This window comes from Dothidotthia symphoricarpi (genome assembly GCF_010015815.1).
Source record: "Dothidotthia symphoricarpi CBS 119687 unplaced genomic scaffold P153scaffold_1, whole genome shotgun sequence".
Lineage (NCBI taxonomy): Eukaryota > Fungi > Ascomycota > Dothideomycetes > Pleosporales > Dothidotthiaceae > Dothidotthia > Dothidotthia symphoricarpi.
This window is the reverse complement of record NW_022985008.1, coordinates 1,191,487-1,217,029: the sequence shown is the minus strand read 5'-3', so window position 1 is coordinate 1,217,029 and position 25,543 is coordinate 1,191,487. Positions and strand designations below refer to the sequence as shown.

At 52.0% G+C, this 25,543-nt stretch overlaps 11 protein-coding genes across 11 annotated transcripts; 2 read left to right on the top strand and 9 right to left on the bottom strand.

The window, feature by feature from the left end:
• The first annotated feature begins 7 nt into the window (after positions 1 to 7).
• P153DRAFT_362520 (uncharacterized protein) lies at positions 8 to 748 on the top strand. Its single transcript, XM_033667155.1, has one exon. It carries the CDS (start codon positions 170 to 172, stop codon positions 425 to 427), a length of 258 nt encoding a protein of 85 aa, XP_033529176.1. The 5' UTR covers positions 8 to 169; the 3' UTR covers positions 428 to 748.
• Positions 749 to 889: 141 nt separating this feature from the next.
• On the bottom strand, positions 890 to 2,751 carry P153DRAFT_278948 (uncharacterized protein; the record flags this gene model as incomplete). Its single annotated transcript, XM_033662988.1, has 4 exons — positions 890 to 977; positions 1,027 to 1,592; positions 1,644 to 2,304; positions 2,423 to 2,751. The coding sequence occupies 4 exons, from the start codon at positions 2,749 to 2,751 to the stop codon at positions 890 to 892; spliced, it is 1,644 nt and encodes a 547-aa protein (XP_033529175.1).
• A 1,494-nt stretch (positions 2,752 to 4,245) lies between these two features.
• P153DRAFT_9465 (uncharacterized protein) lies at positions 4,246 to 5,864 on the bottom strand. The gene is made up of 6 exons (XM_033673511.1): positions 5,411 to 5,864; positions 5,311 to 5,355; positions 5,178 to 5,253; positions 4,724 to 5,117; positions 4,627 to 4,670; positions 4,246 to 4,569 (listed from the first exon to the last, which is right to left on the bottom strand). The coding sequence occupies exons 1-6, from the start codon at positions 5,543 to 5,545 to the stop codon at positions 4,505 to 4,507; spliced, it is 759 nt and encodes a 252-aa protein (XP_033529174.1). The 5' UTR covers positions 5,546 to 5,864; the 3' UTR covers positions 4,246 to 4,504.
• A 1,529-nt stretch (positions 5,865 to 7,393) lies between these two features.
• On the bottom strand, positions 7,394 to 8,745 carry P153DRAFT_329485 (uncharacterized protein; the record flags this gene model as incomplete). The annotated part of the gene is made up of 3 exons (XM_033665391.1): positions 7,394 to 7,812; positions 8,123 to 8,573; positions 8,632 to 8,745. 3 exons carry the CDS (start codon positions 8,743 to 8,745, stop codon positions 7,394 to 7,396), a joined length of 984 nt encoding a protein of 327 aa, XP_033529173.1.
• A 320-nt stretch (positions 8,746 to 9,065) lies between these two features.
• P153DRAFT_392100 (uncharacterized protein) lies at positions 9,066 to 11,891 on the bottom strand. Its single transcript, XM_033671123.1, has one exon. It carries the CDS (start codon positions 11,433 to 11,435, stop codon positions 9,492 to 9,494), a length of 1,944 nt encoding a protein of 647 aa, XP_033529172.1. The 5' UTR covers positions 11,436 to 11,891; the 3' UTR covers positions 9,066 to 9,491.
• P153DRAFT_372077 (GABA permease) lies at positions 11,668 to 13,334 on the bottom strand (the record flags this gene model as incomplete). Its single annotated transcript, XM_033669363.1, has 4 exons — positions 11,668 to 11,987; positions 12,037 to 12,974; positions 13,022 to 13,214; positions 13,265 to 13,334. The coding sequence occupies 4 exons, from the start codon at positions 13,332 to 13,334 to the stop codon at positions 11,668 to 11,670; spliced, it is 1,521 nt and encodes a 506-aa protein (XP_033529171.1).
• Positions 13,335 to 13,827: 493 nt separating this feature from the next.
• Positions 13,828 to 15,327, top strand: P153DRAFT_362516 (Isochorismatase hydrolase). The gene has a single exon (XM_033667154.1). The coding sequence runs from the start codon at positions 14,259 to 14,261 to the stop codon at positions 15,201 to 15,203; it is 945 nt and encodes a 314-aa protein (XP_033529170.1). The 5' UTR covers positions 13,828 to 14,258; the 3' UTR covers positions 15,204 to 15,327.
• Positions 15,328 to 15,468: 141 nt separating this feature from the next.
• Positions 15,469 to 15,821, bottom strand: P153DRAFT_279305 (histone H4; the record flags this gene model as incomplete). Its single annotated transcript, XM_033663014.1, has 2 exons — positions 15,469 to 15,632; positions 15,686 to 15,821. Coding segments are annotated over 2 exons (300 nt in total), but the record flags the coding sequence as incomplete, so codon positions are not given.
• Positions 15,822 to 17,467: 1,646 nt separating this feature from the next.
• P153DRAFT_380592 (uncharacterized protein) lies at positions 17,468 to 18,672 on the bottom strand (the record flags this gene model as incomplete). The annotated part of the gene is made up of 2 exons (XM_033669939.1): positions 17,468 to 18,397; positions 18,448 to 18,672. 2 exons carry the CDS (start codon positions 18,670 to 18,672, stop codon positions 17,468 to 17,470), a joined length of 1,155 nt encoding a protein of 384 aa, XP_033529168.1.
• Positions 18,673 to 19,476: 804 nt separating this feature from the next.
• On the bottom strand, positions 19,477 to 20,214 carry P153DRAFT_380591 (uncharacterized protein; the record flags this gene model as incomplete). The annotated part of the gene is made up of 2 exons (XM_033669938.1): positions 19,477 to 19,873; positions 19,937 to 20,214. The coding sequence occupies 2 exons, from the start codon at positions 20,212 to 20,214 to the stop codon at positions 19,477 to 19,479; spliced, it is 675 nt and encodes a 224-aa protein (XP_033529167.1).
• Positions 20,215 to 20,894: 680 nt separating this feature from the next.
• Positions 20,895 to 25,007, bottom strand: P153DRAFT_419384 (glycoside hydrolase family 18 protein; the record flags this gene model as incomplete). Its single annotated transcript, XM_033672185.1, has 12 exons — positions 20,895 to 21,093; positions 21,149 to 21,256; positions 21,363 to 21,545; positions 21,598 to 23,434; positions 23,489 to 23,636; positions 23,688 to 23,910; positions 23,964 to 24,059; positions 24,118 to 24,279; positions 24,329 to 24,495; positions 24,543 to 24,610; positions 24,662 to 24,790; positions 24,847 to 25,007. The coding sequence occupies 10 exons, from the start codon at positions 25,005 to 25,007 to the stop codon at positions 21,381 to 21,383; spliced, it is 3,156 nt and encodes a 1,051-aa protein (XP_033529166.1). The 3' UTR covers positions 20,895 to 21,093; positions 21,149 to 21,256; positions 21,363 to 21,380.
• Between the last annotated feature and the right edge of the window lie 536 nt (positions 25,008 to 25,543).

The following is a 25,543-nucleotide window of genomic DNA, read 5'->3' as shown; positions in this document are numbered from 1 at the left end:
ATTGTGCACTACTCCACGCTTGACTGCGAGAATCAATGTCGTCATGATCTAAGCGCGTCAAAAACTATAGTTAAACTTACACTTTTCAATTGACAATCGATCTTCAATACATACATTCTCATATTCCCCTACTTATCCTACCTAATTCATCGAAATCACCTCACCCACAATGTCCTTCCGCAACCCCAAAATCATCATTCCATCCGCCATCAACATCTTCGCCATAGGCTCCTCAACCTTCTACCTTCGCTCAAAGATAAACTACAACCTGGAAGAGCAAGAAGCGCGACTCGACGAGATCGAAGGGACGCTAAGAGGCCACATTGGGCTCATCGAAGACGCATTGGATAGAGTCGAAGGCAAGCCAAACGCGAATAAACAACAAGAACTCTACGGCAAGCGAGGGAGAGACGAGAAGAACAAGTAGAGTAAATAGCCACTATTGGTTGAACTAGAAATAGTAGCTGATTGATGATCAAGGTTAGAGGAAGGAGTTGGTGCAGGGATAGAGAAGTGTTGTGTGGTGGATGTTCTTGCTGTTTCGAAAAAGCTTGGTTTCGATAATGGTGTGCCACCCTCTGGACGCATGATCTTACTTGGCCTGGCAAATTCATTGAAATTGTATAAATTCCATCAATACTCTTGACTACTGGTTGACGCTCTCCCTCTCGGTTAGTCGAAGTACCAGGAACCAAGATGCAACGAAATCTTGCAACAGCTCAACAACTACATCTAGGATTAGAATGAAGATCTTGTACCTAAATCTGTAGCAGTATACGTCCAGCATGAATGAATTTTTTTTTCAATTCTAATAGTGTAGTTCTGCAGCTTGAAGGAGCTCCAAAGAACGCAACTTACTGCCGTGTCCACAGTTGACTGAGAGCCTCCATCATGCGAGCTCAAATTCCAGCCGTACATGCGGCACCTCCTGACCACCCTTCGGCATCGTATACGTGAAGTTCCAGAACTCAAACTCACTACAGCAAGTCAGCTTCCCTATCCAGGCTTTATCAACAGAAAACTTACTTAATCACAGCCCCAGTACCATGCAAGCCGTTGAACGCAACCGTATAATTCATGTCCACAGAACCCGTAACCTTGACATTCACGCCCTCGACATCCGCCCAAGACGCCACATCTCTCTTACCGTCCCACGAGTTCGTCCCCACCAAGAAGGAGAAACCACTTGTCTCGTTGGCCATGGGATAAGTCAAATCTAGGGATCCTTCTGCAGCCACGGCGTCCAATTCGTAAACCTGCGCATACAGCGATATCCATCCTACACTTCCATCTTTCCGGGCCCATTGTACGACGGCAGGGTTGAAGCTGCTGGGGTTCTTCGCAGGCCCACCAATCACGTTCTCGGCAAAGGATTCGGCGCCGATGGTGAGATTGGGGGAAATCCAGGCAGTGACGTTTCGTGGATATGTGTCAAAGGGCGGGGAGAAAGTCGATGTGCTGACGCTGTGTGTACCAGGGAAAGCGAGCAGAGATGAAACTGTCGCGTTGGGAACAAGAGTGTTGTGGAAGGGGGCGAGGATAGCGATGAGCGGACCGATGGCAAAGTCGTTCTTGTGGCCCATTGCATATGGCTGCTACAGTGTTAGTTCCAATTGTAATTCGAATTAGACTCTAAATATTACCTTTGCGTTGATGGGTGCATCCTCCTTGCCAACGAGTGTCCACATTTGCAGAGCTAGAATGCTGAGATACCTGTTCATATCGAATCCATAGCTGCGATCCCAAGGTCCTGCAACGTTCTTCAAATTGGCATTGTACAACTCCCCAAGGGACGTCCAAGTCTGCCGTATCATCTCCCCTCCGTACTGGCCCATCAGACTGTCTTCTGGCAAATACTTCGCCCAGAGCGTCAACGCATAGAGCGAAACCCCAGCATAGGTTCCGGAATTGAACTCTGAAAGTGTGTTGTCGCGCGTAAACAGGTCGATGACTTCTCTCGCGTAGTTTTCCCCAGCAATCGTCATATTTGAATCGTTGACTCGTCGTCCGATCCATCCTGATGTGAACGCTCGCATGATAGCTGGATTGCTGTATGCCGGGTACAAATTGTCGTTGTCAACCCCTCCTACGCGGTAGCTGTCTCCAACCGTTGTGTTGAACAGGCTTTCCAGCATGTAATCCTGGACGTCTTGCGGAATGAGATGGGGGAATTCCTCGAGCATGAGAATCAAGGTGGTACCGACAAAGCCTCGCCAGTTGGGATCCCAGGTATTATAAATAATGGGCTGGTATTGCATGGTCCCCACGGTGGGCTCTTCAGGGTAGATCTGGTAGTCACCGAACCTGGCCAAGTCAATTACTGGAGCTCAACCACGAACTTGCCATTAGAGTTGAGATCCGACAATACTTTTCTCCTCGCCTTGATCTCGTTGTACATCTCAAGATGAATGAAAAAACTCACCACTGCAAACTCTCATTCTTGAACTGCGCTCCGATAACATTGTTGACAATCCTCACCGCTTGCTCAACGTCGTCCCCTTCGTTTCGCGCCAACAAACCCGCCGCATACCAAGCACTCGCTCTCGTCTCGTGCGTCAGCGCCGCCGAGTTCAAGCTGTACAGATAGCCTCTCTCAGCATCATAGAACATGTCCATCCAATCCATTGATTCGTGCAGCAAGTTCGTCGCGTACGAATCGGTAGCATTGCGCTTCGCAAACCGCCCATAGCCTGCGGACACACCCTGACCCAAAAGCGTCACAGCCACCCAAAGTCCTGAAGCCCCAAGCATTGCGAATAACAGCGAAAAACACGCGACGGCAAGGCAGGACCAAGGAATGGCGCCATGCTGTCTTTAAACGTTTTGCGGAGACCGGCCGACGGCACGGTACAAAGATAAACGCTGTGACTTTGCCGTGTAACTTCGCGGGGTAAAGTAGACAACTTAGAGCTTGGATTCCGAAGAGTTGCCCTTGAATTTGTGGAGATCGGAAGAATAGCATGCGAAGAAGTAGACCTACACTGGTTAGGGTCGGGGTTCAATGGCATCCTGAAATTGCTCGGCCCGGCCTTTTGCCTTGCCGTTGGCAAGGTGTGATGGGATCAAGAGAAGGTAGGGTAACCAGGCGGAAGCGCGCAGTGCTTCCGGTATCAGGCAAAGTTCGAGTCAGTACAAGGGCAGATTGTAAACTGCCGACGGGCAACGACTCTTGTCACATTAGTCACGTGATGATAGTCGATCTTCGCCGCCCAACGGCTGCAGAGCGGTGTAGCAGATCATCACAGCGTGGGTTGGTGCCTGTGTCGATCGACGGGTACTTCCATACTTGGGCATTGGAAGTGAGTTTTCCGGCATCGAAGCATCCGACGCAGGGCATTCTCTTGAATCCAAGATCGTGAACTAATATGTGATGAGAGTCGGCTCCATGCATTCAGGTGATGCGCAGTCTCGACATGCGTGACAGTTACGGTACAGACTATATAGGTGGTCTTGCAGCAAGCTGTCGATCTCAGCCTTGTGCAGTGACCACCTCGGTAATAAACGTAACATCACAGAACATGTATTGTATCGAACTTGCCGACGGCCGGCGAGTATCGGTTTAAGCATCATCGATGTAATAGAGGAGTGGATAAGTCCAGGGGTGTGGCAAGGGCGGGCGCAAATTTGCTTCCCATCAAATCAGGGATCATTCTGTGGCGCGGTATGGATAGGAAGGTCTATCGTTCGAACACAAGACGCGGACCAGCAACATGGCGTATCAGCGTACACAATTGAGTCATAACATTGAAGTAGTCTGATTTAGCATTCCAGTCGCCCATTCCCACGCAATCTATGCAGAATAGGCAGACATCCGTCCCGTCATGGTAACGTTCACTTCGTGTGAGCAAAACTCCCCCCATGAAAGGTATATACATTCGAAGAAAGGCTGACTCCAGGAGATGAGCACAATCGGAAAAAGTACGGCAAAAGCCCTTGAATGGGCCACAGAAAAACCTTGAGTGGAAAGCTGGGTTTCCAGGGAACCATTCTACTGCTTCAAGGCTGGAGGATACGCTCCATAAGCGTGCCTGTCAGGTCAAACGGCTCCTAAGAAGTACTGGCTCGCACTCTTGAAATAATTGGTATCCCATCGACATTAATAAAAGAAAAAAGAACATCGCAATACCAGGCAGCGAACAACAATGCCTTGGCTTGATCCTCGGCAGAAAATGAAATTTGATTATCATGGCTCATAGGCTCCTGGAGCTGGCTGCGTGTCAGACAATTCGCAGTCCAGCGTCTCAAGGGAGCAGTACACCTGGATGCTTTTCGATAAAACACTGACGGACTCCGAACGGGTCCATACGGAATTCAGGGGGGTCCATTAGGGTCAAACAGTGACCGTTATCCATACGCAAAGTCCGGAAAACATAATGAAAAGTATCTCCAGGAACCATAGAATGACGGAGATATAGAGGCCACCTGGGATTACCTGGCGGTCATAAATAGTCCACCTTGGCTGTCTGGAACAGGAGATTGTATGGCATTCACACCCTGTGCAAGGCTAGTAGTTTCTCTTTCCAGGCCCAGGATTTCGGGAAGATTGTGGCTGTTGCGACAGGGGGTATTCTGTATGGCTGTCTGTGAGCGACGATGGTTGAGAGTTACACGGGAAATGCTACTTACGGCGACCATCGGAAGCAATATAGTAACCTGGAGCTGGTGTGGTACTACTGGGGCTTAGCGATAGACCATATAACGGTCGTCGAAGTAACCAAAATACCTTGAGGCTGGATAGCTGGCCGTTGGAGGCGCCGTGGGCCGTCCGTATGGGTCCGTGGGAGCCTGTGTTGAATACGGTGAATATCCTGGTTGGGTTTGGTACTCCCTTGAATCCCGTCCACTGGACTGTGGGTAAGCGTACGGATCCGCAGGTTGTGTCCTTGGGGCTGATACTGCTGGTGCAGGTTGGTAGCCTGGGTGTGAGCTTCCATATGCGGCCGATGGGGCGTGCGTGTAGTTTGCTTCACTGCCAGAATAGCTACCAGCAGAAGACGCGTACGGCGTTCTCGACGACACGGCGGCCGCCTGACGAGGTGGCTCTGAAGGATGCTCATATGGCTTTGTGGGACCCCAATGCTGACGGGCAGCATGTGTTCTGGAGTCCTGATACGCCACTAAAGAAGAGTTAGGGCCTCTTGATACCTTAGTATCGCGAAGGTGAGGACTGTGACTACCTCCACGTCCTGCCTCGCCTGGTGTCCGTTCCTGCTGCCAACGTTGTGAGTCCAATTTAAGATCCTGAATCATTTGCTGCATCGTTACGTCAGCAGTCTGCTCCATCTCGAGATCCGAGTCATCTCGACATACCGAAGTGAGTGTGCGATAGGCAGTTATCCAGTAGCCAGGCTGATTCTACTTGCTTGTCAGTTGTCTGTTGGAGGAGGATGCGATGGAAGGAGCGCCGGACCTGGTATTCTCCGGTGCCTACGCCAGGCCTGACCAGCGCATCTGGGCCCAAGTAGCGCTGGATGTCGGCCGTGATGACCTCTCTCGCAATGCCATCGCCCGGCACAAACCACTGGTTTGCACGTGTTGACGACATAGTGAGTGAGACTTGGAGGTAGAAAGGTGACGGGAAAGAAAGAGGACACTTGTGTCAGTGTCGAGAGAGGGCCAGGCTGTACGAGCTGAAACGGGACAAAGAGGGGCTCACGGCTCCAGAGTAAACGCAGGAACAGTCAACACGGATGGCAGCAAAGGATCCTGTGGTGTCCAGAGGTTTCCAGAAGAGCGCAGGAGCAATACGAACCGGGAGAGGTGGGGGCTGGACCAATATACCGGCAATGGGAGGGCTAGCCTGGAGCAGAGGGCTGACCTGTGATGGGTGGGTGTGGGGACCCTTTTGGGAGACAGACAGTGGCCTATGAAGAGGGAAACTTCCTGACGGGGTGCAGCCTTGGCTGTCGTGGACACGACAAGTTTCGCACAGGTACACAGGACGGCGATTTGCGCAGTGGCAGCAGCAGCAGGCGGCGTAGGAGCGACAGAGCAGATACTTGTTGAGCGCTGGCGTGTGCGGCTCTTTCACGACGTAATTCGACGGAGGCGGGGGGTTCGAGAGGCCCAGTGCAGCAATGGCGGGGTCACGATTGGCTGCGACGACAGCAGGCAGCGGCGGGCGTCTGCACGTCAACCGGTCGGGCAGCAAACAGGTTGGCTCGACGAGGGTGCGGTGACGGCGATGTCGCACAGGAACGAGAGCGGCTGGCGTGGTGAGGTTCGACGGTTGCGACGAAGCAGCGGAGGGAGAGGAAGCAAGAGGAATCCACCACTTTCCGGAGGCGCCCGATCTACTTATTTCGACGCATACTACCAGCCAGCGGCCTCAGGTACCCATAGAAAGGATCGCTCGAGCTGGCTTCGCGCGGTTTGGGTACCACCACACCCTCCTGCAGCTCAGGTGGGCGACAAAACTGTGGGGACGGGCCCTCAGGCAGTGGCGTCGTTGGGCAGCAACTGGGCCCAGAGCCGAGCTAGTCTGTTACGCTGGAATCGTGTTACGAAAACGCCCCTCTGCGCACCGTACGCTGTAAGCAGGCCCGCGGCTGTTATGAATCGCCCGCCGCGCCAAAGGGGAACCAAACACGCTGACTGCGCGTGCTTGCCGGCATCGGGCTAGCTGCCGCCGCTTGGCGATACTGACCGCTGCTGTTCCGAAACATACGATACTGACGTTCGTGGTCATCCCCAGCGCGCAGGCCGTTGCTTTGGCCGTCATTCCCCAAGAGGTGACGTTGTGACGCTGGCTGTTGTGACGCTGTCTTGTTGCTGGGCTCGCGCTCTCCCAAGATGATGGATCCTGAATCCTGACGCCTTATGACAGCCAGCAGCTGCTCACCGACTTCCACATCTCACACGAGCCCTATCCAACGGCTGCAAACTCTGCTCGAGCCTTCGCTGGACCCTGGACCGGTGCGTCGATGGAGCGAGAGCCTACTTGGGCACGTTTGCATGCACCCAATCTCTTCACCAAAGCAAATCGCTTTCCAGCTCAGGAGCACGTCGCGATAGGCTGTTCGCCAGCACCGAGCAGCCTCTGCTGTACATGTTCCGCAACGCTGGCTGCCTATGGGATCCCTTCCTCCTGCCGCGCACCCTTCCCCACTTCCCATGTTTCTCGTCGTGGCTGGTCCCTATTAGTCAACATGGTGCACCGCAGTGGGCTCCAGCGTGTACGCAGCAGTTGCACCAAAGACACGACTGTCAGGGACAGAGGATGCGAGGACGCGAGCACGTGGTTTCGTGGTACAAGTCTCACAGTGTAGCATGTGCACGTTACACGCGACAACTACAGTGCCCAGGCCATGGCTTCTTTTTTCTTTTGCACCACCATGCGATACCCAGTCGGGCCAGACAGGTAGGTCATATTGCGCCAGCGTGCTCGGCCGACTTACTTTCTACCAATCTCCATGATCTTGAAGCCTGTTCGCGGCGCATGCACCCGTATTTCTACACCTCCTCTGCCCTCTACTGATATCGTTACCTCGTCTGGCGTCAGTCCTATCAATCGACCTCGATCTCTGTATTCGGTGCCCCAATCCGCGGGATACAGCTCTACCTCAGTGCCCTCCTTCAATGCGAGTGGATCGTTTCCATCGACCGAGTGTTTCGATTCGGAGAATTCGGATCCTAGGACATGTTCTGCCGCAGCTTTGCCGTCCAATGTCGTCGGCTTGGGTGCGGTGGATTTTGCCTTTTCGACCGCTGCCCGATATCTCGCGTGCCAGGCAAACAGTTTCGGAAACTGCGTATCAGAGATGATATCTGCAGGCGGTTGTAGATCGATGATCCAATCAATGGCCCAGATCGCTGGATTGTGTTAGCTTTGATCTGCCATGAGCTAACACGCGTGTGTAGGTGAGTGTGAATGGACGGCTGACACCCCATGATTCAGGCATGTGGTTGCCGATCGATGATTGTGATTTTGCTGTACGACGCGTCGTCCCGGTGTCCCGATTGAGTCCAAGCCGCCGATCCACATGTTCGTCGAAGTGCGAAGGAAAGAGCAAAACACAATGACGAAAAGAGAGCAGAAGAAAATACGTCATATTCAACATCACGACAGTGCAACAACCGACAATCGAAGAACCAGCAACGAAGAAGAAAGAAGCCCACTCACCTTCAACATCCGCCAGTCGCGGCCCCTCCCCCCTCAACACCCACTCCCTCCCATCCGCCAACAGCGTCTCCTCAAGCAACCCAAACAAGCCCCTCACATACGCCAAACTCTCCCCCCGCCCCTCCCGCACCTCCTCCCTCGTCCACTGCCTGCCCAAAAACCCCTTCCGATCCTTCACAACCGCCTCATCCGCCAGCGCATCCAGCGGCAGCAACCCAGCCGTGACGCTGAATATCGGCCCCTCGACCATATACCGCTCCAGCAGCTTCTCGACAAACTTGTCCTGCGGGTCTGTTGCGCCGAGCGCGCCGGATGGGAACAAGGCCTCGAGTTTACGCAGGATTAGCCGCGTGTCGAGGTAGATGTCCCGGCCGATGGCAAGGATGGGGATGCGGCGGTAGTGTACGGGGAGGAGGGCGAGGTCTGGACGCGGCATTATGAAGGGTTGTTCCTAGGTTCATCAGTTTATGGCATGGCAGGGCAGGGTAGGTTGATGGGTGTATACATACACAGAGCGCGTAGTCGATGCCACGGAGGGCGAGGTAAGTCGATACACGCTTCCCGAAGGGGGAGAAAGCATAGTTATACAGAACGATATCGTTTGAAGCGCGTTGCGACGCCATGGTTCTGTTCTCTGCCGTGCTGGTGTTGCTTCTGTCTAGTGATGTTATGAGATCGTTTCGAGACCCCAACGCGAGGGATAAAGAGGGGTCCAGCGCCAGAACATCCTTCGATCGGTCGTATGACGTACAGACCCGCGCGCCCCTCCATTGTACATAGGTACCTACCGGTAGCTTACCATGGGACTAGGAGCGCCAACGAAGCAGTACGGAGATCCCCCTCTTTGCTGGACACGAGCTCAACTGCTGTGGCGTGTAGGCAAGTAAGCGTGGAGCGACACAGGCATGTCATGCGAATCAGAAGAGTATTCGAGATGAATCGTGAGAAGAGTAGTATTCCATTCCATACATATCATGTCGCGCGACTATCTGAAGACGAGTCTCATCGCTACATCCAAAACCATCACATCGCATCGCATCGTATCGTATAGCATAGTAAACCCCCATCTATCAACCCGCAGCCCGGTATCGTGGAGGAAGGGAAAGGGAAAAGGGGTATCATCCATCGTAGGGGAAAAAACAGGCCGCAGCCAAACAAAACGCCGTTGTAATGGAATTCCAAACTCAGCCCGTGTAATCATAGCCTCTGCATCGTCGAAAGGGAAGAAAATGCTCGTGTTGACGACGCTCCAGCTCAAAGCACAGCAGTCGCGGTAGCCCGTGTCGTGAAAAGCGTGGAGAGCTTCGAAGCCAGAAAGCGGCGAAAAGGCATCGAGAAAGCGCCGTCGAGAGGGCGTCGAGCGTCGAGATCAATAATGCGGAACGTGATCGATACCAGCCCAATCCTCGTAGCGCGTAATAACCACAGACATAGCTCGAGCGATGGATTCAGAAAAGTCAGAGTTGCCAATATGCATAGCAACATCAAACAAGCCGAAGATCTTGCGTCCGTTCCCGTAGGCTCCTCCACGACTGTAGGCGTCGTCGTAGCCGTAGCCGATGCCGTTGGCGGTCCTCCACCTCTGCACTTCGGTGTATAGGCGCAGGCAGAAAATCGACAGGATGATAGCGGCGATTGGCAGCAACCATCTGGAAAACCCACGAGAGCTCGAGACGGAGGATTTGGTTGTGATCGCGGTCGTGGTAGGAGGAGCCGGTTGAGACTTGTCTGTCTGGGTGCCGCTGCTCGAAGTCGGGCGCTTGGTGGGAGCCTCGAGGGGCGGTTCTTCGTCCATGATGTCGATGGGAACGTCGTGCACCATGGGGTTGGTGAAGTTGGTCTGCACGGCGATGGTGGCTGTGGGCTTGCGCTCGAATTCGGTGACGACGGGCTCCTGCGCCTCGACTGGGGCAATAGTGATTGTCGCCGCGGATATGATGCTGGCGGTGAGGTGCGGTGCGGAGGCGACTGGTGCAGGCGGCGTATCTGTCTGGCTGCCAGTGTCGACGGACTCGGTCGTGATGGTGATGCGGCGCGCAACAGGAACGACGCTTGCAGCTTCCTCGACGTGGATGCCAAACTCTAGGGTGGGGGGTTCGACAGGCTGGACGTCGACATAGCGGATGAGAGAGAAGTCGAGCGATTCGATTGCATCGTAGACAGAGTCGGCGTCGTAGTCGGAGGAAGCGGCGAGCTCGTCTTCCAGCGAGTCGCCCACAGTGCTGGTGTACACGGGCAGCGGCTCGTTGACTGGCGACATGACTGCCTTGGCGGCGGCAGCAGCAGCAGCAGCAGCATCGTCGGCGGCGAGAGTGCGTTGACGCTCCTTCTGCAGCTGCTTCTCGAGATGGCTGATGCGCTCGTCCTTGACCAGCACAGTGCGGTCGTGGCCGTGCATCTGGTCGCGCAGGTCCTCGAGGTCTTGCTGCAGCCCGGCGTTCTGCTTCTCGACCTCGTCGATAGCCTCCATGTCCTGCCGCAGCTGCGCGTTGTCTTGGTTCAGCTCCTGCATCTCTGCGATCAGGTCGGCAATCTCGAGGCGCCTCCCGTGCTCTGCTGCCAGGGCCTCATCGCGGGCGACGACGACGGTGTTGCGCGCGGCCTTTGTCTGCTCGAGCTCTGCATAGGCCTTGCTGAGCAGGGACTCGTTCTGGCGGGCGACATCGCGCTCAGTGCTGACGTCGTCGTGGAGCTTGTCGATGTGGGTGCGGAGCTTGTCGAGCTGGCCATCCTTGAGGTGGAGCTGTTGTGCTTGCTTGAGCGAGTCAGCTGAGAGGTTGCTGTACTGCCCCTGCAGCTCGACATGCTGCTCCCTCTCCCGAGCAAGCTCCCGGCGTTGCTCGTCGACAGTCTTGGTGAGCTCTGCGATGCGTCCGTGGTAGAACTCCTCGTCGGCGTGCTTCTCGTCGACGTGCTTCTGCGCCATGGCGGCCTGGCGGTTCTCGAGCTCCTGGTTCTTGTCGCGGAGGCTGCGGGCGACTTCTCGCGCGATGCTTTCAGCTCTTTGAGCCTGTTCGAGCATAGTGCTCGCTTGGTCGCAAACGGCAGTCCGCACCGTCAGCTCCGCACCCCTGTCACGCGCCTCCTTCTGCAGCGACGCGACCAGCGCGTTGCCCATCCTCGCCTTTGTCTGCAGGCCATCGACCTGCGCCTTGGCCGTCTGCACCTCTGCCTCCAGGGCAATCACCTTTGACCTCCACGGCCGCACGGCTTCTTCTTGAGCCGCAGTCTCTGGCGGCTGCTGCCCAGAGACACCCGAGAACTGGTAGCTTTGTTCGACTCCGAACGCGAAGGGCAGGGTGGGGAATGACATGGTAGTAGTAATGCCAACTGATGGCAGGCGAGTAGTGGTGATGATTTGGAAAAAGAGGAAGCAAGCCTGGCAGAAGCTCAATTAAGTACTCTGCGAATACTGTACAGCTGCTATTGTTCAACGGGCAGAATGATGAACGAACTGTTGATTGCTATTATACGACAATTACAATAACAGCATCACAGCTGGGTGAAGGAGCTGGTAGATGTCGCTAGGTGAAGGAGACTCTCTTCTACCCGACATGTCTCCCCACATCCAGCAGATTGCCATCATCAGGTCCAGTAAACGTCTTCCGCCCAGTTGTAATCCAGAAAATCGCAGCGATCAACATGACAAAAGCTGTTGCTGCCGATGTGTAGTTCATGTTCTCGCTGGTCACAGGCGTGACGCTGGGCAGATTCGCAATCACGCAGATGAAACCCAGGAAGAGAAACCCAATGATGTTCAACACAATACCCCACCGCCCGAGCGAGTACGATCCCTCGAGTCGAGTCTTCTTGCCCGAAAAATGCGCAAGTATGCGGGAGAGAAGGGGCATGAGGTAGGAAAGATCTGTTTATATCAGTCAGTGACTCTTGAGCAAAGTGACACCCCTACTCACAGAATCCTTGCGTAGCGATGGCGATGATGGTATTGAACCCCGTCGATGTTCCAAAGTAGATGGAATTGAAAGCAGCTTGCACGACGGCAACCAAAAGCAGAGCGTGGACAGGCACACTTCGCGAGGAGACCTTGCTGAGCGTGTTCGAGAATGGCAGGCCTTGATCGCGCGCAAAAGCATACACAGCTCTTGACCCTTCCGCCATCAGCGAGTTGGCGGCCACCAGCGTGATGATGGAAATCATCGACGTCAGTGTCGATGCGCCCGCAATGCTTTTCGTGGAGTGGTATATGATCTCAATAACTGGCACGCCTGTAGGAGTCGCTCCAGTGGTCTCGAGGTCGCCAATGCAAAAGCAGAGCGCGATCAGCCAGATGAACCCTGTGAAGAACCCGATGTAGACGGACATGATGATAGCTCGGGGGGCTTGCTTGCGCGCATCCTTGATTTCTTCCGTCATGTGCGATGGAGCGTCATAACAGCACATTCCAAACGCACTTTGGAGCAGTGCCAGGGCCGTGGCATATGATGCGCCCCAACCGGTGAAGTTCTGGAAATCGGTAAAGACGTAGCTAGCTGATTGTTTGTTCTTGTTCGTCGTCAAGATCGTGATTAGGCAGACGAAGAAGGAGAGCAGACTCCAGCAGAGGATGGCTTTCGACAGCTTGTTGAGGATGTGGGGAAGGTAGATGTTCGATACAACGGCGACGATTGTGATCAGGTAGGCTACCAGGACGGTGTGATAGCGCTCAATCGTGAATCCGTAGTTCAGTTGTGCCGTGCCCAGGATGAAGTTCGCAGCTACAAAGTTGTTGACTGCGCCCATGCAGATGATACCGATCAACATGAACCATCCGCAGACATAGCTGAGACCTCTGGCGTATCTGGACGGCGCAAGTATCGCCACCCAACTGTATTGTCCGCCAGCAACAGGGTATCTTCAATCGTCAGCCTTATCCATTAGCAACTCTCAAGCAATACGTACGCGCTGCACATCTCAGCCATGGAATACGCCACCGTCAGAGTGACCAGGCAGACTGCGAGCCAGCCCCATATCATAACAGGAGGACCTCCAGATTCAACGCCGATGATGAGAACGCCGGAGACTGCTGTCCATGATGAAACGATGCTGAACGAGAAGCCAACCATTCCCAGCAGCCCAAAGTTGCGCTTGAGCTCTGAAGTTCTATCAGTACATTGTTTTTCTTGTTAGAGAGAATTTAGTCACCTTGCGTATATCCCAATTGCTCAAGCACATCATCGTCACTACTGGCATTGCCAATGGCCTTCTTCTCCATGTCTGACATTGTATTGGACAATATGACGACAGACCGGAAAGAACAAGAAGAAGCTACCAATGAAGCTCTTGAGAACTCGAGAAGAATACTAGGGCATGTTACATGGCTGTGTACATATATATGTGTTGAACGACTAATCGCGACCTCGTCAAGATCTGCACCCGTGTAAAGCATATGCATACTCCAACCATGTGCGCGGATAGATTGCTCGCAGCCATCCAATACCATGCCAAGTGGTAACAAACAGACATTAGCAACCATTGGAGATATGGGACTTGCTATCGTTACCCATGTCGAGGAAAGATAGACAATGCGCGTTTAAGTGGACTGAGCGAGATAGAACGACGGGCATGGGGGTAAAAAGTTGTGTGGAGTACTTTATTCCCGTTCTAGGAAGGTCCATACGAGGTGACCTGACCTTATGTATTTCCCCGTGGAGTCTTTACAAATCGCACAAGTACCGTTTGTCCTCGAGATATTCGCAGGGAGACGATGATCAGACGTGAGGAGGAGTTGGTGTGAAGATGGATGAAGGGGGAGGCGGCTTCCGGCGAATGACGGCTTGTGGAGCTTCGACACCAGTACCATATCTTCACCTCCAACGCTTGGACATCCAGTTGACACACACGCCAGAGTCGCGCGTATACAAGGCCTTCCATCGTTATCTCACCCAGCTTTGTCATAATTCTCTTAGACACTCCTATGCGCCTCGGAGTCTGTCTTCGCGTAGAAACGTACCCCGCATTTCGGCTTCGCAACCTTCCCTTTTTCCTTTGACGTCTTTCAAAACACCTCCAACTAACAGCTATCATTCCCCCTACTCCAAGTCAGTCAGTCACACAGTCATTATGAGTTCAAACCAGTCAAGCCGCATCATCAGCGCCAGCACATCAAGGCGAAAGATGATTCGCTCACCGCCTCCCCATGTCCATCTTCCCTAAGCCAAGCATAGATAGGGCAAGGACGCCGCCGCCGCACAACCATGTTTTTTCTTTGTACACCTTTTCAAATTCTCTCCAAGTCATCATCATCATCTACACATTTCCCCCAAAGCAGAGAGACGGTTTCACCCACACCATGACATCCCAAATCCCCACCTCCGTCCCCTACGCCTGGCCCCACGACGCCTCCCTCTCCCCCCGCACAACCGCCCTCCTCATAATAGACATGCAGCGCGACTTCCTCAGTATAGGCGGCTACCTCGACTCCCAAGGCTACTCGGTCACGCGCTTCCAGTCGCTGATCCCGGTGCTCGTGTCCCTGCTGTCCGCCTTCCGCTGCGCAAACTTCCCCATATACCACACGCGCGAGGGCCACGCGCCACATCTAGCCACCGTTTCGTCGCGCGAGCTGCACAGATCGAGCGTGAATGGCGCGCCGATAGGCTCGCATGGCCCGCTGGGGAAACTACTCGTAAGGGGCCAGAGAGGTCATGATATTATCGCCGAACTGCAGCCTTTGTCCGACGAGCCGATAATCGATAAGCCGGGGAGGGGCGCGTTTACGAATACCGATTTGGATCTGGCGTTGCGGATGAGGGGGATACGGAATTTGGTGGTTTGTGGGGTGACGGCGGATGCGTGTGTTAGTAGTACGGTGAGGGAGGCGAGCGATCGGGGATATGATGTGCTTGTGGTGGAAGACGGGGTGGAGAGTGTGAGTGATGAGCTGAAGAAGTGGAGTCTGGAGGCTTTGAAGGTCGAAGGGGGCTTGTTTGGTGTGACGGGAAATTATGAAGCAGTTAAGGAGGCTGTGGAGAGTTGGATGGGTAAAACCACCACCAATGGCATGAACGGGGATAAAGCGAATGGCAAAGAAAGTTACGATTCAAGGTGGTACTATGAGAAAAAGAAGGGTAGCGATGGGTGATGCAAGTGTCGGGAGACATTACACGAACGAGGAGACAAACGAGTTCAAGTGCATGATATGTGTATTGCATTGATTGATTGTAATCAAGAGAGATCCAAGTCTCAAGTCATGAGGCCTTTCCAGACCACCTGTTGTCAGAACGCCGTGCAGACCTAAAAACCGTGCCCTAATCATATCGATGAAAGAAAATGTCACGACCATCTGAACCACCCGACCGAAGAGCGTCGGGATGGTGGAAGTGTCATGACAAGAGAAGACAAGCTGCTTAACCACCGAAACCGTAGAGGGTACGGCCCTGGCGCTTGAGAGCGTAGACGACATCGAGGGATGTAACAGTCTTGCGCTTGGCGTGCTCGGTGTATGTGACGGCATCACGGATAACGCTCTCGAGGAAGGTCTTTAGGACACCACGGGTCTCTTCGTAGATCACTGTGATGATGTTAGTGGTGTTGCGATGCGATGGCAAGGTAGAGGCAACTTACTGGCAGAGATACGCTTGACACCACCACGACGAGCAAGACGACGGATAGCGGGCTTGGTAATACCCTGGATGTTGTCACGAAGAATCTTGCGGTGACGCTTGGCGCCACCCTTGCCGAGACCCTTGCCACCTTTGCCGCCTGGAGGGAGATGTTAGCATACTGTGTTGACAAGAAAGAAACGCGTGGTGCAGCGACAGCGTTGCGATGTCGTGCAGGTGAGAGACGCCAACGCGATGCACCGCGGCTGAAGTGGGGTGACGCGACCCCATAAAGCGCGACGATCGTAGTGGCGTCGACAACATCGGCAACGACAACGACGCGATAGATATCGGCGGCGACGACGACAATAGATAGATTGAGTATTTACTTACGTCCAGTCATGATGAGAGAGTGTTGGTGTTGATGGAGTTTGATGGAGTTGAGCTGCAGTTGTGAAGCTGCAGTAGAAAAAGACGGATTGGATTTAGATGGCGAGAATAGCTGGATGAGAAAAGGAGAAAACCAACAGAAACGGGCGGGCAAGCCAGTTAAATAGGCAGGCGGCTGCCTCAAGATCACACCGCTATGGCGCTAAGCGAGGTTGGGAAGCGCAGGGCGCGGGCGGAACGAGCAACAAGAAATCGCCGCTGCGAAACTCTCGAAAATCAATCGTCTGGAAAGCAGCACTTGAAAAGAGCGTCTTTGCTTGCTGGCGCCGTTCGCTTGCTTTCGACTTTGCGGCTAGGGGCCCGTGCGCGGCCGAACTTCAAACGCGTTCCTGGACAGAACACCGACGTGCAATTGCTCGGAGAACAGCTTTAACGCTGTCTGATAATCTGAAATGACCCAGTTACTTGTCGAGAGTCATCAGTCAATAATGCATAGGTTTTGAATATCCAGGACACTGTGCGAGGCAGTTCGAAAGATGCAAAGTGTAGTCTACTGCGCGTGCCGGACGCGTCTACCAACCTCTCCGCACCTTCACAGAACACGCACCAGCGATCAGAACTCCTTTTCTATATCAAATTTCATCGATGCTCTTTTCACGCGTAAAGCCAGGTAGCTGCAGGCTCCTTTGTTTCTACCCATCTCGTCGTCGTCTTGAGATAGCCACTTCAGCACCGCTTCTGCTTGGCCGGACCAATGTCGTTTCACACGCTGTATTTCGTATGCAAGTTCCCAACGTCATACTTCCTCGTCGTCGCATATATGTTGGCTACTAGTTTAAGGGCATGAACGACAGTGTGAACCAGCTAAAAGTAGTGTGTCATGCGTTGCGATGCTGTCGAAGCACAAAGAGGCTTATAGCCATCTCTACACACATCATCTTCAGACACGCCTTGGCCTGTTTGGAATACGTATCATGTAGACAGCGACGGCTCTCTTTGTCAAACGCCCCCTGCCGAGAAGTGACGGCCTTGCACTGCAAGGCAACAGTCTCATGCTGGTTTGCAACGCTCAAAAGCTTGTATGACTCACGCCACTGATCTATGGTGGACTCTGGTTTGCTAGAGCAGAACAACAGGCCTAAAACGTCCGTTTGATTACCTACAACATTCAACCATGGCCAGAGATCTAGATACGCTGTGTTGGAAACAATGATGCAAAGCTGTAAGTAGCGTACCCGTTACATTTCACAAGAGGATGTCAGCATGTGATACAAAGGAGATTCATTCCTGTGGGATCCGACCCAACGCCTGCTAAAGATTGTGCTAGAGGTTCTCTTCACCATAAACAAAATAAAACCAATGACGGTCAAGTCCACCCTTCCACATCCCATGCGATAATTTCGAGCACAAGTATTTACTTGCTCTCCTCATCAACCTCCTTCTCAGTCTGCTCTTCGTAGACAGGAGGGGACTCGTATGCAGGCAGCTCAGCAATGTATTCCTTCTCATCGCGGTATTCGGCTTCCTCAACATCCTCCTCCTCCAAAGCGATCCTCTGGTAGCTCTGGCCCTTGGTCCTGGCAATGACGATTGCAATCACACAGCCCAGAGCCATACCGACGAGATATGTCAGAGTACCTGCGAAGATACCAACAAGAATCGGCACAAGAACCACGAAAAAGGCGCGGTGGAGGAACATCTGCATACGGTGGTGGGAGCGGTGGTGGCCATGACCGTCGTGGTCCATGTGGTGGGGACGGTGGTGGGGGTGGGGGTGACCAGGGCGAAATCTGTGTGGAGGCTTGCCCTCGGTAGTCTCTTCCGCCATCGGGTTGGGGCGGCCATGATCCTGACCCGGACCGTGGGGTCGCTTGTGGCAGGGCTTGCCTTTGCCCGTCGACTTGACCTGTTCGATCTGGTCGGCCAGGATGCCCCTCCACTTGCAGAGAAGCGGCCACTGCCTGCACTCCTTCTCAGTCACAACTGGCAAGGCCCCGGTGGCTTGCTCGGTCTCGAACGACGCAATCATGAGACGGCCATTGGCGTCCTTCAGCACGTTGATTACGAGAGCCGGAGGAGCGACGGGCATAGACTCGATAGCGAGGATTTGGAACGTCAGAGGTAGCAGTTCTGTGCCAGCCTCCGATACGGTCTCGGCGCTGCTGAAGTGGAGCGAATAGCCGGTTACGGCAAGACGGACATCTTCGGCACCGGAAGTTTGTGCGTCGGGATGAACTTGGGTGACGTAGAATTTGGGCGCCTGATATGAGAAAGAAGGCGGGTAGAGCTTGTTGCCATCAATGTTGAGTGTATCCTCATTGGCGTCGACTTCGAAGTCAAGGAGCTGTTACAGTCAGCGATGATAGCGACAGGGGAGCATGTCGGGTCACCTACGAAGTGGTTTCCAGTACCTTGCGTCCACTTCAAAGAGTCTGACTCCAAAGTCGCAGAAGCACATCCGGGACATTCAAGAGCAACTGATCGCTTGAAGGGGTTGATCGCAAGTGTTTCCAAGGAGTTATCATCGCCGAGATCGTCCGCGGTAATCGTAGGTGGGAGAAGGACAGCGCTGGCGGCCAGCGCCAGATTCGCAAAGACACTCAGTTTGCTAGGCGACATTGTTAAAAAGTTAAAGGAAAGGAGGGGTTGTGGGAAGGTTGAAGGCAGCTGGAGAGGCGAAGTAAGCAGTACATGTGCTCCTGGCGTGATTCGTCGGCGACGCGTCATCCTGTCCTGCGTTACGCGGAAAGCACGTGCAACGGACCGATGCCCGCTTTGAAACAGCTGATGAAGCACCACTACGAGTCATATGAACCAATCCAAACACCCCGCAGCTAGATCTTCCACACTGACAAGACGCCGGGCTTTGATGTTTGGCGCGTCGCGCCGGGATTGCCGAGTGCCCAATGCTTGCTCATGCCCTTTGTCTGTCACTACCGACCGTATGCCGATAGAGCTGACTGTCGAGAGAAGAACCTTTCAATGTAAGACTTAAGACTGTACCTCCATATATATATTCGTGAAAACAATGGAACTTAAAGCTATTATCCACCAAGGAGACATTTGTGCGAAACGCTGATGTTAAGGATACTCGCTGAAAACAATCAAACTCTCAGCTACTTATCAACGCCACGACCCAGAGGTTACTCTCTCCTTACGCAATCCTTTCGCACACTTGCGGCGACTCCGAAGTCACTATCAAGCAGTTCCACAGCCTTCATGCCAAAAAAGGCGATGCTACCGGCCATATCAAAGCTTCCACAACGGAAACGATAACCTTAAGCTCCCTCTACGAAAGCGAACTAGATCGAAGCAAGGAGTCGAATATCAAGCAAACTTTGAGTTATTGGAAAACTGACGTAGCATGTTAATAGTTATCCAGGCAAGCTGCTCAACCGCGGACGCAACCCTCGTTGTCACATTTCAACCGCTACCTCCAGCAATATCCTGCTCCCACCCAGCAGCTACCCAAACCTTCTTATCATCGCCAGGGTCCAGCTTATCCGTAGCCACATCCGCTCGTGCCACGATAGGAAACAACTCATCTATCAAACCATATATTGCGGCATTGAACAGCTTCGGACTATCATGAATCAGGTACCCGCTTTGTTCGTCGGTTTCCTCATCCAGCCAAACATCATCTACAAGTGACGACCGATACAGAACCTTGACAAATGGGTGATTTCTGGTTGTGGAACGACCCGTGTCATCGCTTAAGGGAGGGTAGTTTTTGACGGAATCAAGGACATCCTTCGTTGCAACAAGACATATACCGAGTTGCAAGCCCCAGGTCAGCTCTCCCCGCAAAGCTTCGTAATGCCTGCTTTTATCAGTCGGTATTCCAAAATCCAGCAGATGACGAAAAAGGGGTGCTCTGACGTACTCGCGAATCTTCTCTATGTCTTTGCCTTCCAGAGCTCTGTCATCGATAAACCTGCATTTCCAAAAGCGTTGCGCAACGCGCATCTCATCTTGGTTAGAATACGTTCGGAGCGCATCACTGAACGTTTCTTCTGTTAAGCTGTGGAAGGTCTCTTTGAACTTCTCCCATGCATCGTCATCCTCAAACGTAGCCCGGTAAATGACAAATCCCCATTCCTCCTCCCAGCAACCAGAACCTTGCAACGCTTCGACGAATTTTGCGGGTGCAGTATGTTGCATAGCAGCCTCGCTAAATTGACGAGATTGGTGGGTTGACAAGAAGAGCCCGTTGGCGATTCTTGGCTGGCGCTGAAGCTGTTTGGGTGTCGTTATGAGCGGGCAATGTTTTTGGTATGACGGGATATACGACGCAGAAGAACCTTGAGGGTAATATTTGGAAAAAATATGTCTTTCGCTCGATCGTAAATTCGTTGATGGCAAAGCTTGAAGACGGCGTTGTGCAAATCTATTGAACCTAGACATGATTCATCAGGTCTTTGCAGTCGTGAAAGGCCACGAGACACGGGGTTTATATGCCAATGTCTTACCCCGCTTATGTACGCGAGATTGTTATTAGGATCACCACACCAATCGAGAGTACGGGAGTAACAGTGAAAGTGTATTTATATTTATATGCTTTGCACAGTGCAGATCTTTGCGAATCGCGATGAATTATCTTTGCATGTTCACTAGTAACCTGCACTCATTCCTTGGGCTAGTATGACAGGAGGTAGTAAGAAAACCTTAAGAGGGTTGTTTGAGCTTCCAGAAGTTTTAGCATATAAACATAGACTATCATGTGTTCGACAAGAGTGGCAACCATGCACAATGTTAGTCCGCTCATCTTGAAAGTTTGGCTATAAAACCGGATTGACAAATGCAAAGAGCATTTTGACATACTAGGCCCAACTTCTGTCAACCCGCTCGTTGATTCTTAGTATTATTGTGCCCCTTGCAAACCTAGAACGACCACTACACTTCCCATCATTGACTTTACCTCCTAGTCCACTTCCATTAATGAGTTCGTGTCCACTGAGATATACTCATCCAAATGAGTTTTCATATCCTCAAGAGCACGTACACACATCGTTGCTTGTACAGCGCCATGTAGTGAGATGGCTAAACATGGTCACTATGAGGCCACATGGATGGAGAAGATATAGGAAGAACTCACCTGTGTTAGAACGGAAGTATGTTAGTAAGGTGTCGATAGCGGGGCGAATCTGATCTCGTGCATTGGTGGCCTGAGTGGTCAAATCATCTCGTATGATTTCAGTGAATGCTAACATATCTGGTCAGTATGTTCTGTGATTGCAGGTAATATGAGCTGGGCTAACTGTTCCAATTTGGCTGATGTAGGTGGGTAAGGAAACGAATTTATAACGTACCATCAGCGAATGGATAAGTCAATCGATTCTGAACCACTCTGCCGAAGTCATTCCAAGTATTGCGCAATCCCACAAACGCAGTAGCATGCGATTGTCGAATTTCAGTGTGTCTGTAATAATCGAACACTCCAATGGCATCCCGCAATCGACCCAGCCGCGCAAGTTCGGTGTAGCTATTCCATGCTTGCGATAACGGTCCGACAAAGTTTCGCCTGTTTGTAATGAAATTACGGACTGCGTTCATGTTTCGCTCTAGAATATAGAGATTTGTAGTATCTCCATCAGGATTGGATCGCCCAAGCATTCCAAACATGGTATCTTGAGGTGTTGCTCCAAACGCAGGCCGAAACCCTGAAGGCCAAGGTTGTTGGAAAGGACCATCGGCAGTGAAGATACCAAGATGTGCGCTTGGTACAGCACGCGCTGCAAGTTCTGTGCCGCTTGCGCCTCTTCCTCTTGCCATGGCCTCGATGGCGTTTCGAAGGGTGCTTGGCGGAAAGACGTGTTCTGCATCGAAGTTCAAGGTCAAGCCGCGAGTGGGTGTAGTTATAAGATTTGATCTTCCACATGCACATTGGCGTTCGAGATAAACAAATTGACGCCCAGCACCCCCGTTCGAGTTGAGACTTCTGACAGTTGGATAGTTGTAGCGAGTGAAGGTAGTTCTGAGTCCGTTCAGGTTGGCGCGAAGCCATTCACTCGCGGGAACGGGTTTTGCTCTCTTGTCCAGTACACTTCGTTGTTCGAGCCCAAGAAACGTGGTGTTCGATATTGTAACATCTGTCGTGAGGATTCCATCCAGCGTACGCTCCTTCAGAAGTCCAGCGTCACATGTGTTACAATGTAAATCGAAATAGTTACTTTCGCAAAATGTGCCAGGACCTTCGCCATCCGGAGTTGAGGCTTGGTTGCCCCCATAAGGCGTACAACAAATATCAACCTTACTGGGCACCGGGATGTCCTGTACGTTTGGATCATCGCAGCACAGGAGTGAGTATGTACCCGATCGGCAAGCTGTAGCGTCAGTTGCAGTGACAATTTTTCCGGATGGACAAGTAGCTGAGCAGTCGGTCAAGAACGGACCGTGTCCAAGGAGAGGGAGGAATGCGTTTGCCCATTCTTTCCATGTGCCTCTCGCTCCATGCCATTCGCAGCCGGTCCATGGAGGCGGATCCTTGCAACACCAACTCTTGAAGCCTCCTTCCAACGTGCATGGCTGTTCGCCACCATCGCCGTACTTGCCGGTTGCGATCTTCTTTGGGTGCTCCTTAGGACAGTCTGCCGATGTTCCGTAAAACCATGGTGCATTTGTGATAGTTCCTAAGAAGCCCAATCCTGTACAGAATGGCGCAGATCCTTCCCATTTGCAGTCGTTGTAAGCCGAAGTGTCTGTATTAGATGTACAACATAGATTCTTCGCGTTCGTTATGCAGCCGTCCGCGTTAGTCGCTACTTCAACTTCACCTTTGTTACATCCACTTTTTATACAGAATGGACCACTTCCACGCCAAGTGCACGTTGGTACAGAAGCTTTGGGACAGCAAAAGCGTTTCTGTTTCCCATCTTTGCAATTGGTTTCGAGACCAGCGTAGCCTCCTGACTTTCCGTTGCCGGATGCAGCCGGTGTGAGTTCTGGTGGACATGATTCGCCGCATCCACTCCAGACACACTGTCCTCCAGAAGACTTGGTGTTCATGCGTTGAGCTAGCGATAGCTCCTTTCGACCCGCAGCGTCAGTGAGAGATCGTATGGCCGTGCCATTAGCGTCGTCTGTGGATGCTGCCCACATCATGATACCGTTTAGACACTTTTCATTGGCGTAGTCCATCTTCTTCTTAAGAGTCTTTGGTGAATCGTAAGAAACCCATTGGTTGTTATCCCACGTAACGATTTCTACACCAGCCTTATCGTCAGTGGTGACTTTGGCACCTGCCTGAACAATTTCCTGGATTTCAGCATAGGAAAGAGTTCCAGCAGACGCAGTACATTTGCCGGGGGTACCACCGCTACTGAAGGGGCACCCTGCACTTTTACAAGATGGATCACTGAGTGTGAAGCTTCTGCCATAAAATCTAGTTATAAATGATTAACAAATGCCCTATTTTAAAAACGTATCAAACTCTTACCCAATTCCCAGAACTACCTTTTTAGGATCGATTTCGTTCCTCCAAAGAAGATCTAGTGCAAGGTCTATCTCAGTTAGGTTTGTGTGTGCATTGACGTAGGGACCAAGCCACGGAGAACTTGAATCCCAAGTGCCGTGAAGATCGTAGCCTTGCTCATGTTAGTGTTTCAACGTTAGTAGTAATCGTTCTTGATACATACTCATGATGTTAAACCAGTCCAGGTACTGGGCCATCGATTTGATATCGAAGTGCTGTAAATACCAATAAGAGGAAGGCAATGTCAAGGTAAGTCCATACGTGTGTCCGTCTGAACCCAAAGCGTTCTTGAGGTTCTTGAGGAAAGACACATAGTTTGCATAGTCTTCAGGTTTTCCAGAACGTTCTGGTGCTACTGGGTATTCCCAGTCAATGTCGACACCATCCTAGACACAAACAATCAGCTTGATTGATAGCAAAAAGGGTTAGTCAGACACACGAATCCATAAGTTGACATGAAGTTCAACAAAGAGGAAAAGAATTTGCTCTGTGCGTCTTTTGATGCAGCAAGCTCGGAGAAAGTCCTTGCAGTTGGCTAGCAGCTTGTCAGCTTGGAAATGCAGCGACGGTATCTATGCGTGAGCGATGCTTACTTGTTCTGGATCGTTCATAGACCAGCCGCCGATGGAGATCCATGTTTTCAATCCTGGATTTGCCTCCTTCAGGCCTGTGAAGCGTGGGTACATTTCCGTGTCCGCCTCGGACATTGGAGCAACTTGAAAGCTCTTCGGATCGATAAAGGCAAAGGCAAAATTCTAAGACAAAACGGTTAACCGGCAATTAGGTCACTGGGGTAGCGCCTACCAAATGTGTGTACGCATTGTACATGAGAGACTCTGGGAATAAGCCTCCGCAAGCTCGTGTTGTGGACCATCCTGCATAGTAGCCAATGATCTTCTGCGAAGCGCTTTTACCTCCCTTACACGAAGGTTGCTTGACTTTCTTGTCGCCACAGAATTCTGCTGTGGTCCCTATGGATGTGTGTTAGAAGTATCTAAGAAAAGGGGTAAAAACCAACCGCAGAAGCCGAATTTGCTACAGCACACGTTGAGTGGGCATTTTTCTCTAGTGCTCCATGTCGCACCCCTCTGCTGTCAGCATTCTTCTGGGTCCATAACTCGAGGGTATGTATGTTACCAGCCAGGATCGCATTCTGACTTCTGGTCGCAGGTGGAAGTACAGTTTGCAGTTGAACAGTAATCGGGCCCAAGGCCGCAGACATTGTTCTTGCCGCAGCATCCAATCTTGCAGGGTGATGTTGGAGAGCTACATGGAGTAAGAAGTATGTTCGGTTCCAAGTAGGAAGACTCTGGCCAACATACCAAGTGTATGGATTCTTCGCAGGTGCATCCGATTGTGCATAAGCAGCTAGGATAACAAAGAAGAGCACGTAGACTCGATAAAGCTTCATCTTGCTGTAACCCCAAGCGTTGAAGCCTAACAAGAGTGTATTGCAGACGCTGCGGGAAAGATGCGTACCCATTATATATTTCTCTCCTCGAAACCTTGGAACACAATAGGTTCTAACAGATCGGAATTTACTGTCAGCGTCATGTCATGTTCCCATTAGAAGCAAGTTTAGGGTGTGTTCACTGGTGGTGTGCTGACTGCAGGGTCTACTCAGGGGCGCATGACATTGCCATAGAAGGAAGGTAAAGGTAGGTTGACAGACTCAGGCTTACCGTAGTCAGATACAATAGCATGAGGGTTGTACTATATACATGGGTATATATTGGGCGATTTTAGGTCTGCAAACAGTGTGTATGCGAGCTACTTTAACTGGAAAGTATATTGTGCCCAACAAGGCGTATTGTTTCACTCAACGAGAATATTGTCAGATGAGGATGAATCTAACCACTCGAAAAGCGTCATCTGAGCTCTCAACACGGGTGGAAAACCCTAGTCATGCATCAGGTGAAGCCTAAGCAAATATAGACCACTCCCCATTATCCGGTCAAAGTGCAAGAAATGATATCATAAAGATATTAACCTTGATCGAACACATGCTCACCTACGTGT

Coding starts and splice junctions, on each gene's coding strand:
- P153DRAFT_392100 (XM_033671123.1), bottom strand. CDS start 11,435: ATGTCATTCCCCACCCTGCCCTTCGCGTTCGGAGTCGAACAAAGCTAC.
- P153DRAFT_362520 (XM_033667155.1), top strand. CDS start 170: ATGTCCTTCCGCAACCCCAAAATCATCATTCCATCCGCCATCAACATC.
- P153DRAFT_362516 (XM_033667154.1), top strand. CDS start 14,259: ATGTCCATCTTCCCTAAGCCAAGCATAGATAGGGCAAGGACGCCGCCG.
- P153DRAFT_9465 (XM_033673511.1), bottom strand. CDS start 5,545: ATGTCGTCAACACGTGCAAACCAGTGGTTTGTGCCGGGCGATGGCATT. Junction 5,254..5,310: donor CCTATCGCACACTCACTTCG/GTATGTCGAGAT, acceptor GTAACGATGCAG/CAAATGATTCAGGATCTTAA. Junction 4,570..4,626: donor TATTGCTTCCGATGGTCGCC/GTAAGTAGCATT, acceptor ACAGCCATACAG/AATACCCCCTGTCGCAACAG.